The 12,192-nt window shown below is 29.9% G+C and overlaps 1 protein-coding gene across 2 annotated transcripts; it reads right to left on the bottom strand.

Annotated features, from left to right (window-relative positions):
• Positions 1 to 6,369: 6,369 nt before the first annotated feature.
• On the bottom strand, positions 6,370 to 10,053 carry LOC105133417 (AP2-like ethylene-responsive transcription factor AIL1). Of its 2 annotated transcripts, XM_011037413.1 has the most exons (9): positions 9,564 to 10,052; positions 8,775 to 9,447; positions 8,545 to 8,627; positions 8,372 to 8,380; positions 8,092 to 8,180; positions 7,890 to 7,963; positions 7,755 to 7,805; positions 7,457 to 7,533; positions 6,371 to 7,086 (listed from the first exon to the last, which is right to left on the bottom strand). In XM_011037413.1, exons 1-9 carry the CDS (start codon positions 9,721 to 9,723, stop codon positions 6,728 to 6,730), a joined length of 1,575 nt encoding a protein of 524 aa, XP_011035715.1. In that variant the 5' UTR covers positions 9,724 to 10,052; the 3' UTR covers positions 6,371 to 6,727. The 2 variants fall into 2 exon arrangements, with proteins under 2 accessions (XP_011035716.1, XP_011035715.1); XM_011037414.1 differs by lacking the exon at positions 8,372 to 8,380 and having other exon boundaries at positions 6,370 to 7,086; positions 9,564 to 10,053.
• Between the last annotated feature and the right edge of the window lie 2,139 nt (positions 10,054 to 12,192).

Raw genomic sequence — 12,192 nt, 5'->3', positions numbered from 1 at the left:
TATTATTAGTATTATTATTGCTACTATTATTATTGTTGTTGTTATTGTTACTATTGTTGTTGTTTATAATTGTTGTTTATAATTTGTACAATTAACCTCCCTGTAGTTCGACCCTGGTCTTGCCGGATTATTTATTACTTCGACACTCCTGTACTTGGGAGAAGACATCAATTTTTTAGTCGTGTCAAACACACTTTGAGATATTTCATTATTGATGGCTTATAAGATTTAGGTTTACTAGCAATAAATAGTAAAAGGGTTTCTTTCAATAGTACTAGGATCTAGTGAAATATTTTTAAGATGATCAATAACAAAAAAGGATAATGTTTCAATAACTTCAGTAATTAAAACCCTAATAATCACTACAATGATATAAAGTGATGTTATTTTTGTAAAAAAAATAGGCTTTTATTTAAGGATGACATATATAACAGGTCTATATTAGAATTTCTATAGAAGAAACCAAAAAATAAAGAATAACTAGCTTCTATAATAAATAATAAATAATAAATAATAAGATAATATAGAAAAATAAATAATATATCCAAATTAAAACACTTTGATTAAAGAAGTTTACCATAAGCCTGGTCTTTAACTTAATAATAATAATCTCAACTTCTTTTTCCTTTTGAAATATAGGAAGATATCAGATCATGACAAGATTAGTTATCAGTTGAGGTTGATGATCAATAATAGAAAGAGAAGTTGTGAAACAGAACTATTGTAAAGATATAAACAAAAAAATTGATACATTCAAAATAATTAAAGAAAAATGTTCTTACATGTGGCTTTTCTAGTAGGTTTTTTATTTGATTCTTAGAAGAAAAATGTTCTAATAAGATTTTTAAAGGTTTTTTTTATTTAATAGAAAACTTTTCATCAAAAAATAATTTCTTTGCTATGTTTTCCAAATAAATGGTGTAAATATGGTTTATAGTCTTCCTGTGTAAAGAGAGAAACCTTGTATAATATCCCACTTTACATGATACAAGGGAGAAGTTTTGTATGTTAAAATGAATGAAGTAGTGCTTTACCATTTCATTATTTATTTTATTCTTTTTAGGCTTTTTAAAGTTGTCATGTCTAGAGTATCTTTATTCATAGCATAATACATTGAAAAAGAAAACCTTGGATAAATCTCAATTATATTGCTATAAAATAAAGGTTATAGGGATTAAAAAAATCATAGTTATTTCTTGATATTTGATCTATCACTAGACCAAAGAATAGATCCATGTAAATAAAGATGTTTCACCAAACTACTATATTTACTTTTCTCTAACAATTTGGTCATTAAAAATAGAAGAGTAATGCCCATAAAAATCATATAATATAAAAAGAGAAATCAACACATTTATCTTTTTTTATAAGAAACATAAAGTTTCTATGTATTTTATGAAAGAAAGTCCATTAAAAAAAAAAGATATAATCATGAATGCTTGACGAGATTTATGAAAGAAAGTCCATTAAAAAAAAGACTTTAATAGACTTTCTTCTATACAAATAAATTTTAGGTTAAGGAGGTGAAATTCATATATGATTTGCCATTGTCCTAATGTCTTGTAGTTGTGACTTAATGTAAAAGGTTTTGAACCAATTGTCTTACCTTTAGGCAAAACTACTATTATCTTTAGATGGGTGCTGGTTGGTTTTTTGAACCCAAAATAGATTACGTATTTGTATATCCAATATAGTAAAAGATCATATATTCCTTGTAAGAGGAAAAATCTATTTTTTATTTCTTTTTTATCAATGCACTAAATTCAGGAGTTCCTAAAAGCAAGTCTTCAAAAGGACTAGTAAAGATTTATGGAAGCAAAAAGTTCTCCACTTCCTAGGTATAGGCCTCATGTTAAGGTTAGGTCATGCAAAGTGATAGTTTACATTTCATATTTGAACAGAAAGACATTGTTAGATTTTGAACAAAATAAGAAAATAATGGTGAATAATTTCTTGTTATGTTTGATGGTAATTCTAAATAATTGAATAACATTAAAGTTCTTTTGATGCTTTCATCATTCATTAAAGCTTTATTGCATCTTGTACACCATCTAATGTAATATGTAGTAGCGATGTTTAGCCATATTAGAGTTTTTTTTTTTTCATGTATAAAGATTTATATATTCTTCTTGTAGGGGAGTTCTTTGTTTCTTAATATCTAAAGTGAAGTGGTGGTCTTTTTTTATGGTTACTTTTTTCATAAAATAAATCAAGACATTTTGTATTCATGTCTCCTAATATAACACTTATGGCAAATAAATTGATGTTAGGAAAGTAGTCTATTGAATTTTGGTAACAAGAAATGATCATCATTTTTTATAGAACAAATCTTGAGACTACCATTTTTATCTCAAGAAGAAAAAAGGGTATTTCGAGTTGTTGGTTGAATTTTTACAATAAAATTTCTAAGTTTGTAAAAACAATTAGAGATATTTCAAGTGAAAGATAACAGTTGAGAATAGTTTATAAAACATTATGCCTAAAAGATAAAGCACTTTTTATTTTTAAATTAAATTGATTGGTTATAATGATTGAAATGTCATACATATTTTAAAATATGATTGATGCTTTTTTATGCTTAACAATGTCATATGTCATGTTATATTTTCTTGATTTAATTAATTGATTTCAAATATAGATATGATGAGGAAGTATTCCTTCATTTGTAAATTAAAAGAACATGAAATACATTATTTATATATAAAAAAATAAACATCCATGTATTGAACATATAAAAATAATGATTGTTCATAATAAACATGAGAAAAGAGCTGAAATTAACCAAGTGTAATAAAATTTACTATACTAAAAGAGTTTTTATTAACTAAAAATTTAAAGAGGCATTCGTCTACCAATCAACCAAGTAATTGCCATGATTAAGCAAGGGAAAATTTCTAACCATAGCAATTTGAAGACGTGTGGATAATTAGAAGTCCAAATTCTATTAAAAAAGAAAGTCCTTAATATAATAACTAATTACAAGTCAAAAGATTATCTTAAAATTCACATGATGCCAATAAAAAATAAAATTCAATTTGTATTAGGATTTAATAAAGTCTTATCACGTAATATCAATATTTGTATAAATTAGAACTCAAACTATGTATCATTATATAAAAGGCCACACAATCAATATGAATATAATCATATATATATATAATTATTTTAATTCCCACAACTTTTTTCTCTCATTCTTCTTAAACCTTTTTTTTTTTTATGTCACTTCAAAATAAATTAACTTTTTTAATGTTTCAAGTTCTTAGATTCCCACACTTTCCTTGGTTTTAAGATGTTGCTATATGTTTTCTTTTAAAATTAAGTATCTATTGTGTAATTTCTTTTTTTTTTAGAATGTAAAAATGTAACATATTGATCAAAAGAATATGTGAGTGATTAATAGGTATCAAAGCTAATCATAACCTAATATAGAAACTACGTATTAAGTAAATAAGTGTCACATATTTTTTAAGGGTGTGAGCCACCTTCAAAAATTGCACATGTCATCTTAAGAATCCTACACTTGCCAAGATTCAACTTATATTATGATCAAATATAAAAATCCAATACTTAAAGAAAAAGAAATTTATGTGGCCTTTATTTATGACTAATAAATTGAATAAGATATATAAAATGAATGACTAATAAATTTATGTGTAATAAATAATTTTATTTTATTTTTGTTTAGATAGTAAGATCCAATTAGTTGTTACACTTATAAATCAAAAACCCATTTAGATGCACAACAAACCACTCTAAATTTGAGATATTATAATAATATTATTAAACTATTTTAATTACCAACTCCACCATAATTTTAGCATCTACCGCTACCACCATTAAACCACCAAAATATTGTTGTCAACACCTTATATAGTTCCATTTCAACTATTACATGAAACATGATTTATCAAGCATGAAATTTTTGTTTCATGTAAAATAGTTTTTATTAGTTATTTGATCCGTGTTTTGTCACAGGCTAAATAGTTTCTAATGTTTTTTTTACAAAAAAATTTCTAATCATAAATTGAAAAGCCTATACATGTATTTAATTAAATAAATTAAGAACTATATGTGCCAATAAATCCAAAAAAAACTTTAACGTGTCAATTCGACTCTCCTCGTTATAGATAAATTTTTTTGTCTAATGTAGAGAATGAATATATAGGTGTTTTAACGTATTTTTTTACTTTAAGTAAAAACATAACTGTGAATCAAAAAGTCAATAATTATATATAATAAAATAATGTGTTGTCAACACCTTATATAGTTCCATTTCCACTATTGCATGAAACTTGATTTATCTAGCATGAGATTTTGGTTTTATGTAAAATAGTTTTTATTAGCTATTTGACCCGTGTTTTGTCATAGGCTAAATAAAGTTTTTTTTGAAAAAAGAAAATTAATACACAACCTTTTCCAATGTTTTTTTTACAAAAAAAATTCTAATCATAATTTGAAAAGCCTATACATGTATCTAATTAAATAAATCAAGAACTATATATGCCAATAAATCCAAAAAAAGCTTTAACGTGTCAATTCGACTCTCCTCATTATAGATAATATTTTTTTTGTCTAATGTAGAGAATGAACGTATAGGTGTTTTAACATATTTTTTTACTTTGAGTAAAAACATAACCGTGAATCAAAAAGTTAATAATTATATATAATAAAATAATATGAAAATCATATATGTTAATAAAGACTTGTAAGATCTCAAGTTAATTTTTAATGTTGTAGAAAAATAGAACAATGTTGCAATTGCTATAGTGAAATATCAATTTCTTTTAATTTTTATATAATAAATTTAAAAAATATATTAAGAAAGAAAAGGAAAAAGTTACAAAAGCAAATTACAAAGAATGGAGATAAGAACAAAAAAATAGTATAAATAGATCAAGTGTAGAATGATAAATATTTTAAATGTAAGAATAAAAAAATTATTATAAAATAAAAAATAATAATAAATAAACTAAATGTAAAATGATAAATATGCATAGCATAAAGAAAAAATAATTATATATATATATATGCGCCATTGTTACAGTACAACTATAACAAAAAAATTATAATTATATATTTTTTTACCATAATATCTTTTCCTTTCAAAAAAATGTTGGTTTTGATTGTAACATTATGTTTTTGAAAATAATTATAAATTTTTTTGTTTTAATTTAATTTTTTAATATTTTTATATTATTTTGATATGCTGATATTAAAAATAAAATTTAAAAATAAAAAAATATTATTTTTATATAAAAAATATTTTAAAAAAGCAATATTACAATTCTAAATAATATCTAAGTATATCTATAAAAAAAAAATTGAAGCTTCGGCAAAACAACAACAGCTACGACACTATTATTGGAATGCTACGCGCCATGAAGAGAAGTGATCCTGGCAGTGAATAAAAAGATCCAAGAATAACTGCGATATGGCTATAGGGCACGCTATTTATGGCACCTCTTCAACGGGGCGATCTTGGATTCTCTTCCCTTTTATGTAAAGTTTTTATTTCTCTCGAGCTGTCAAAGGCATCCACAAGTTCTTTGACCTTTTGCCTTATGGTGCTAATTAGACGGCAAGAACTAGTGCATGATAGCAAAATTAGTGGCGTCTTGAGCCAAAACAACCGATGCACATCATGTGATAATAATGTCTTACATATTCAGAATTTATAGAGTTAATTGGTTCGAATTAAAAAAAATACTTATTATGTATTGGGGTGTTGCAACAAGACCAACACAAGGTTGGGCAGTTCTGTTCTTTGTTTTGTGTTCGTGGCAGGCACCCCGATGGAGATTTGGTGGTCCCTAATGGCTACCAGCCGGAGACATTGCAGCTTGTGTTTGTAGGGCCTGGTTCTGATGGGATGGATGTGAAATTTTTCCATGTCTCAGGCGGTCTCTGTAAATGCATGCAAAGTGATTGTTGTGGTCTTCAGTCTTGCAGCCGGGAGAGAGACCAGGTTCTTAGTTTTTGCTGTATAATAGCCTGGTTTGGAACTAGAAAGTCGAAAGGGGAACACAATGTTTAAAGTTCTTGTCTTCACTACAGTTTAATTTGCTTGGACTTATCACCCTTGCTTTATCATTAGAAATTCAAGTCACCTTTATCAATTTTTCCAGTCCCACCGACACCTGCCTCCAAATTCGCTGATGTGTCTTTTATGTTATTTTAGCATCGACAAAATACTGAAGCAACCTTTTTTAAGTTTCTCGATAATGATAATGGAGGTTTGAAATTTTAAATCCTGCTTTTTGAACAACTAAACTCATTCTAACAAAGAACATGATCATCTTCCACCTCCTTTTAGTACAACGTTGTCAAAGCATCTAAGATAAAACATTAACACACGCGCACCCAAAAAAAAAAAGAAAACCAACACCACCATCGCATCCCTGTTCAAGACAATATTAACGCCTCTAATTTCTTGTTGCAATTTGCTAACCACCTACGTGCCTAGCTATTTTTGTCCTGTAAATAACTTCTTTGTATAGAGTTCTCAAATCTTTACTCATCTTGATTTACTATTTTTTAGTCATGCCATTTTTGGGGCTTGATGTGCCAATGCCCTGGTCATTACTTCCGTAATCGTTTCCATTATTATCATCTTCGTGCGTCGCACCCGGCAACGGGAAGAGACCCTAATTGCAGCTTCCGCCTCCATGGCCAAAATCACTGGTTAAGCCATCCGAGCATTTTGGACGAGGCACTGGAGGAATTCCTGCTACTTGAAGCCATCTGTGTTTGATTCATTGTTATTATTGTTAACACTTTGTTGCTGTTGACTTTCTCCTGTATTTGCACTCCACACCATGTCAGGCAATTCATCGGAGGCCTCACAGCCTGCTATGGCGAGCAGGGGCTGAGGAGATATCGATGATGAAGCACAAGAATTGCAATCCTCGCGAGTCGTCGGGGTCGAGTCTTCTGATGAACGTTTAGCTAGGTCACTAGCAATGAGTGTAGAGCTTGAGCAAATTCTCTTTACATCATACCTACTTATACCAAAATTTGTAACAGCACTGGCACCCCGAAATTTAATTGCTGCAATGTCGTAGGCCTCGGCAGCTTCCTCTTGTGTGCCTATATCGGAACAAGAGTTTAGACATATATCTGAGTTACGTTTCTAAGCAATAAAACCCCTAATGTGCATAAAAATAGCCTGAAAGTTAAGGCTGAATTGAAATGGTGTGACCAGAGAGGGTGTATTTTAGTGCATTTCGATGAGACATGTGCATTAACGTTAAAACCATGAGCTAAATAAATTAACACCATCGCAACAAAAAGGGATTGGAAGTTTTTAACACTAGGAATAAGAGGCCAAATAGCCATGTGCAAAACGTAGGATATGATATCATTAGAAAGGATACTGCACCATACACTAAATCTTGTATAGTAGAAAAATAAAGGAAAAAAGATAAAAAAAAAAAAAAAAAGAGTAACAAAGGCTTACTAAATGTTCCAAGGTACAAGTCCTTGTTTCCAGCAACCCTTCCAATTCTAGCTTGCCATCTTCCATGTTGATGATGCCTGCCAGGATAAAGGAAAGCAACTTAGCAAAAAAGGGGGCAAAAAGGAAAGATATGTGGGGGATTCATATTTAATATTATTATATAATAACTATTCACACTTGATACATGCACATGGTTAACCATGTCTGCCTATTATTGCCTATGATAATTGAGAAAAAGCCTGCTATTACAGTAAATAATGGAAAAGGATTTATCATTGAAGTCGCTTTTTGCCATTACCTTGTCACTCCTCTGTACACAGAAGCTCCTCTTGAAAACCCACTACTTTTCCTGTCAAAATTTGAACAAAGCAATCAATATTTCTCCGCTCTCGTCTCCTTTTCTTTTAACCAAGTATTATAAAATGGCAACTACCTTCTCAAATTGGCTACAAATTCTTGTCTGGTCATGTGCTCCATCTCTTCAAGCTCTTTTTCATAAGTTCCCACCTAACATTTAAAAAAGAAAAAAAAGAAAAAGATTATGATATTATTACATAAATGCAAATCTAATGGTGGAACCTTTTTTTCTCTCTACTTTTTTGAACACATCAACTTAGGGTGACCAACAGCCTTACAGGGAAATTAATATGCGTTGTTGGACCCCAATACTTCAAAGCAGCTAAATCATAAGCCCTTGCTGCCTTTTCCTCCTTATCATACCCACCTGATTTAAGATTTTAAACAAAAAGAATGACGCAGAAGAACAAGCACCACATTCAATGTATTTAATTAAGCAAACAAAAACATGTTAGTCAGCAATTAATAAATCCTACTCTTAGGTCCACAAATATGGACCATTTTGTATAATTAAAGAACATAATATATAAATAATATTGATATAAGATTTTCACCTACCAAGGTAAACTGCACAAGGGTTTGGGTGACATTGAGGGATGAATACCAAAAAGTGCAAGATAAAAAAAAAACTGTTAGTCTATTCTTTGTAAGAAAAGAAAAAAAGGAGGAGGACAAGATAGACGTCAACAATAGATAACTACAGAAAATATCAAAAGCTAAGTTCCTCTCACCTTGCCTTCCTTTCCTTGTTTGTCCTTCTTTCCTGCAACTATTATCCCACAAATGGGCCTCATATCTCCCAGTCCATCTATGCCTAACAATCATAGAACACTCAAACAGATAATTGCATCTATATGGTAAAACAAAGTTTTTGTTTTTGATAATTATGGTGAAGAAAAGTTTAAATTATGGAAGATGTTCCTACGACTTAATAAAGAAAACTGAAAGAAATTCTGAGTACCTTGTTACACCTCTATATCTTGAGGTTCTTTGTCCAAACGTCTCAATAGATTTACGAGAAACTGGTTCTTTAGCAAGTGATTTTGCAACTGGCCTTGTACTGTTATCGACCACTTGCCAGGGAGATATAGCAACTAATCCATTTTGAGAACTAGGACTCACTGTGAGTGATAATGATTGAAAATTGCAATTGTTTGCTTCATTTGGAGACTCCCCACTAGAAGAAAATGGTGTAGACGTCTGCCTAAGCCAGGACTTGAACCCAGAAAAAGAACTAGCACTCTCAAAGGGCACATGGTACATGCCAGTTTCTTGGTTATGGTTATGGTTGTTGCTATGGCTATGGCTATGGCTAGGGTTTGGATCACAGTGCTGAAGGCTGTCACTAGGGATTAAGGTTTGCGCATTGTCATTGAAATGGTAACTTTGGATGAAAGAAGAATGGCTTGTGAGACTATTCTTCCCAGTTTCTATATCTTTATTAGTGTTGAAGCTAGGTGCTATATTGGCATTGATTCCATGGGCATGGTTTTGATTAATGTGGTGATCTTCTTGCTGACAGTGTACTTCGGTCTCATCAGAAGGTGAGTTTGAGTAACACCCCAAGAAATCCTCAAGCTTTGGACCATCTTCACTTAATCTGCCTTCATCCATATCGGTTTCATATCTCCAGTCTACAAATCACAATCAAATAAGGTGGAATATTACAGTAAAATCGTCATAATTCATGTTCAAGTTTTCATTAAAAAAAAATGCACTGAGAAGGAAAGAAAAAAGGGGCATGTAGTACCTGGGGTACCATTAGATGGCCGTCTAAAGGGATCAGCAACACAAAGAGATTCATCAGATAGCAAAGGCATGACAGAGAAACTAGCAGCTTGATCTTCTCTACCAAAGTCTTCACCAACTCTCAAGTGCGGACTCAGAGAAAACCCCAACCAATTACTCATGTGATCTTTACACGCAAAAAACTACCAGCGATTTCTCTCTCACACACACACAAACAATCCCAAAACCTCTGTTGTTCAAAGCTTGTCCCTCCTTTTCATTTGTTCCTTTGTTTCACCGTGACTTATGGTTTTGGTTTGGTTTTAAAGCTCAAACTTCAAAACATTTTGGTGAGCAGTGCTCTCTCTCTCTCTCTCTCTCTCTCACTCTCTCTCATCTTATGTTCTCTGTGTAAGCTGTTTCGCCAAGGAAGCTTTGGGTTTCGTGCCCTCTCTTTCATTTCCTCTCAGTCCTTCTGCAGAGGTGGACAGGAGTCCCATGACATACACATAGACATGAAATTTATTTATTGGATGCAAGTGTGGCCAAATTTTATGCTCGTTTATTCCGTAAAATTGAGCTCTTTTCGTAGCTTTTTTTCTTACTTTTCACACTTAAAGGATGGGTGTTCTAAAAGTTGTACCGTTATTTGTATATCCCCCCCTTTTTCATGGCAAAAGTACCGTTATTTGTATATCCCCCCCTTTTTAATGGCAAAATAAAAAGAAAAAAGGAAAAAAAAGAAGAAAACACTTGCTGTAAACCAGTTTTTACCATGTCATCTAGATCAATCTTTAGCATTTCTCTCGACATTAATTGGTACATCATTGGGCATTTAAAAACATCAATATACCATTTGCTCTCTCTCTCTATAAAGATGATAGAACATAAAATAAAAGAAATATGTAGATTTATTTCTAAAATTTATTAGATAATGACTGATTCGGAGCTCAATTTGTGCATTATTATCATTGTCTAAAGGGAGCTATTGTGAGGACATCATGGAATTCAATAATTCGCAGAGAAGGTTTTGGGTTTAGTTATTTTGATATAAAAAAATTATGATGTTTAGAAAATAACTAATTATATTTTATGAGTTAATTTTTAGAATATACTTTGAAGAAAAAAATACAAAAAAAAAAGAGAATATAAGAATATTTCCATTCAATACCTCTCTTATAGATGTATATCTTTATTTCTTTTTAAATGGGTCCTAGAGAGTAATTAATAGGATGTCATTAATTATCCATTGAGTACCATAAAATTATTTATGTGTAAACCATTCCTTGATAATTAATTTTTGAATTGAATGTTAATTTTTTTATATAAAAAATTTAAGTTTAATTTATAGAGGATTTTCATGCTCATGAATCCTATACATATATGGTTGGACCTCGCCATTAAAAGAAAATGACTTCATAAAAAGATTATTGAATATAAAAGCAAGATTGGAGAGGGTTCATGGAAAAGAGAAAACCAGTGATATAAGATATAATAAAAAGCCTTTAATGGTATGATAAAAAGTGTTGAAGCATATTTAAATGTAAAAACAACCTAGCCTGATTGATTTAAGACATGTATGTCTCTAATATATTTATTGAAAATTTTGAAGAAACGTGTAGGTACGAGAGTTCTTTAAAAGCATTTGAATAAAGTAGTGTTTTATATTATCAATGCCTTAGATATATAGGTAGAATTTATTACAAAAAAATGATCCGAGGGGAGGAGTAGGCAATATTATGTCATGGTAGATAAAGAAGGGTAGAACTATTTTTATAGGGTTATGAATATATCGTACTAGAATGAAAGGTAGTGATTTGGGGTTTAGGTTCAATAACAGAGTTCAATTCTTATTTTTAGAATATAAGTATTGGACTCGAAATGATAGTACATGATGAATTTAGATTTTAACTTATTTTTCTTCATTATATCCAAATTAAATTTAAAGGCAACCACTCAAACACAATGAGCTTAATATGGTCATATTCACCTAGCCAAAGTTCATTCACCACAAAAGAGGTTTTATATGCACTGAAACCAAAATATTTATAAATAAGCATTTTTACACATTAAAGAAATTCAAGCAAAAATCAATTAATATTTATAGACAAAGATAAAATCTATGAAGTGTTTTATTTTTTTTAACTCAAATGAAGGTAACTCACTGATATGATAGCAGTTTACTATATATGAATAAGTGAACCAAAAACCAGTATTGTTAAGGATTCCTTCAACTTCTGAATTCAAATTCACATTTAGAAAATAATATATATATATATATATATATATATATATGTGTGTGTGTGTGTGTGAAACATATTCAATATTTTTCAATTTACGAGGGAAAGGATCCATTTAAGAATCACAAAATAATCAAAAATACTTTTTTTTGTTACATGAAAATAAAACCATCAACATTATAGGATCCATTTAATGATCATACTGTCACTGATTAGTACTTAAAAGTGTATTTTTATCATGGTTTTATATCATTATTTTGCACTTGAAGTATCAATAACTCCTTAACTAAAGCATGTTTATAATAATATATCTAATAATATAAGATACCTTTAATTTATGGTAAATGTTCATTTTAAATGCAGGCCTATCACATAAATGAAAGGATTGATTGATGAATTTAAGAACTTAAA

Source organism: Populus euphratica, unplaced genomic scaffold, assembly GCF_000495115.2.
Source record: "Populus euphratica unplaced genomic scaffold, PopEup_1.0 scaffold33.1, whole genome shotgun sequence".
Lineage (NCBI taxonomy): Eukaryota > Viridiplantae > Streptophyta > Magnoliopsida > Malpighiales > Salicaceae > Populus > Populus euphratica.
This window is presented reverse-complemented; position numbering and strand designations above follow the sequence as displayed.

Bases quoted from the DNA above. Each gene is read 5' to 3' on its own strand.
- LOC105133417 (XM_011037413.1), bottom strand. From the start codon at position 9,723: ATGAGTAATTGGTTGGGGTTTTCTCTGAGTCCGCACTTGAGAGTTGGT. The intron at 8,628-8,774 runs GTACTCAGAATT...TATGATTGTTAG, and splicing joins AGATATAGAGGTGTAACAAG to GCATAGATGGACTGGGAGAT. The intron at 7,806-7,889 runs GTAGTTGCCATT...AAATTTTGACAG, and splicing joins TTTGTAGCCAATTTGAGAAG to GAAAAGTAGTGGGTTTTCAA.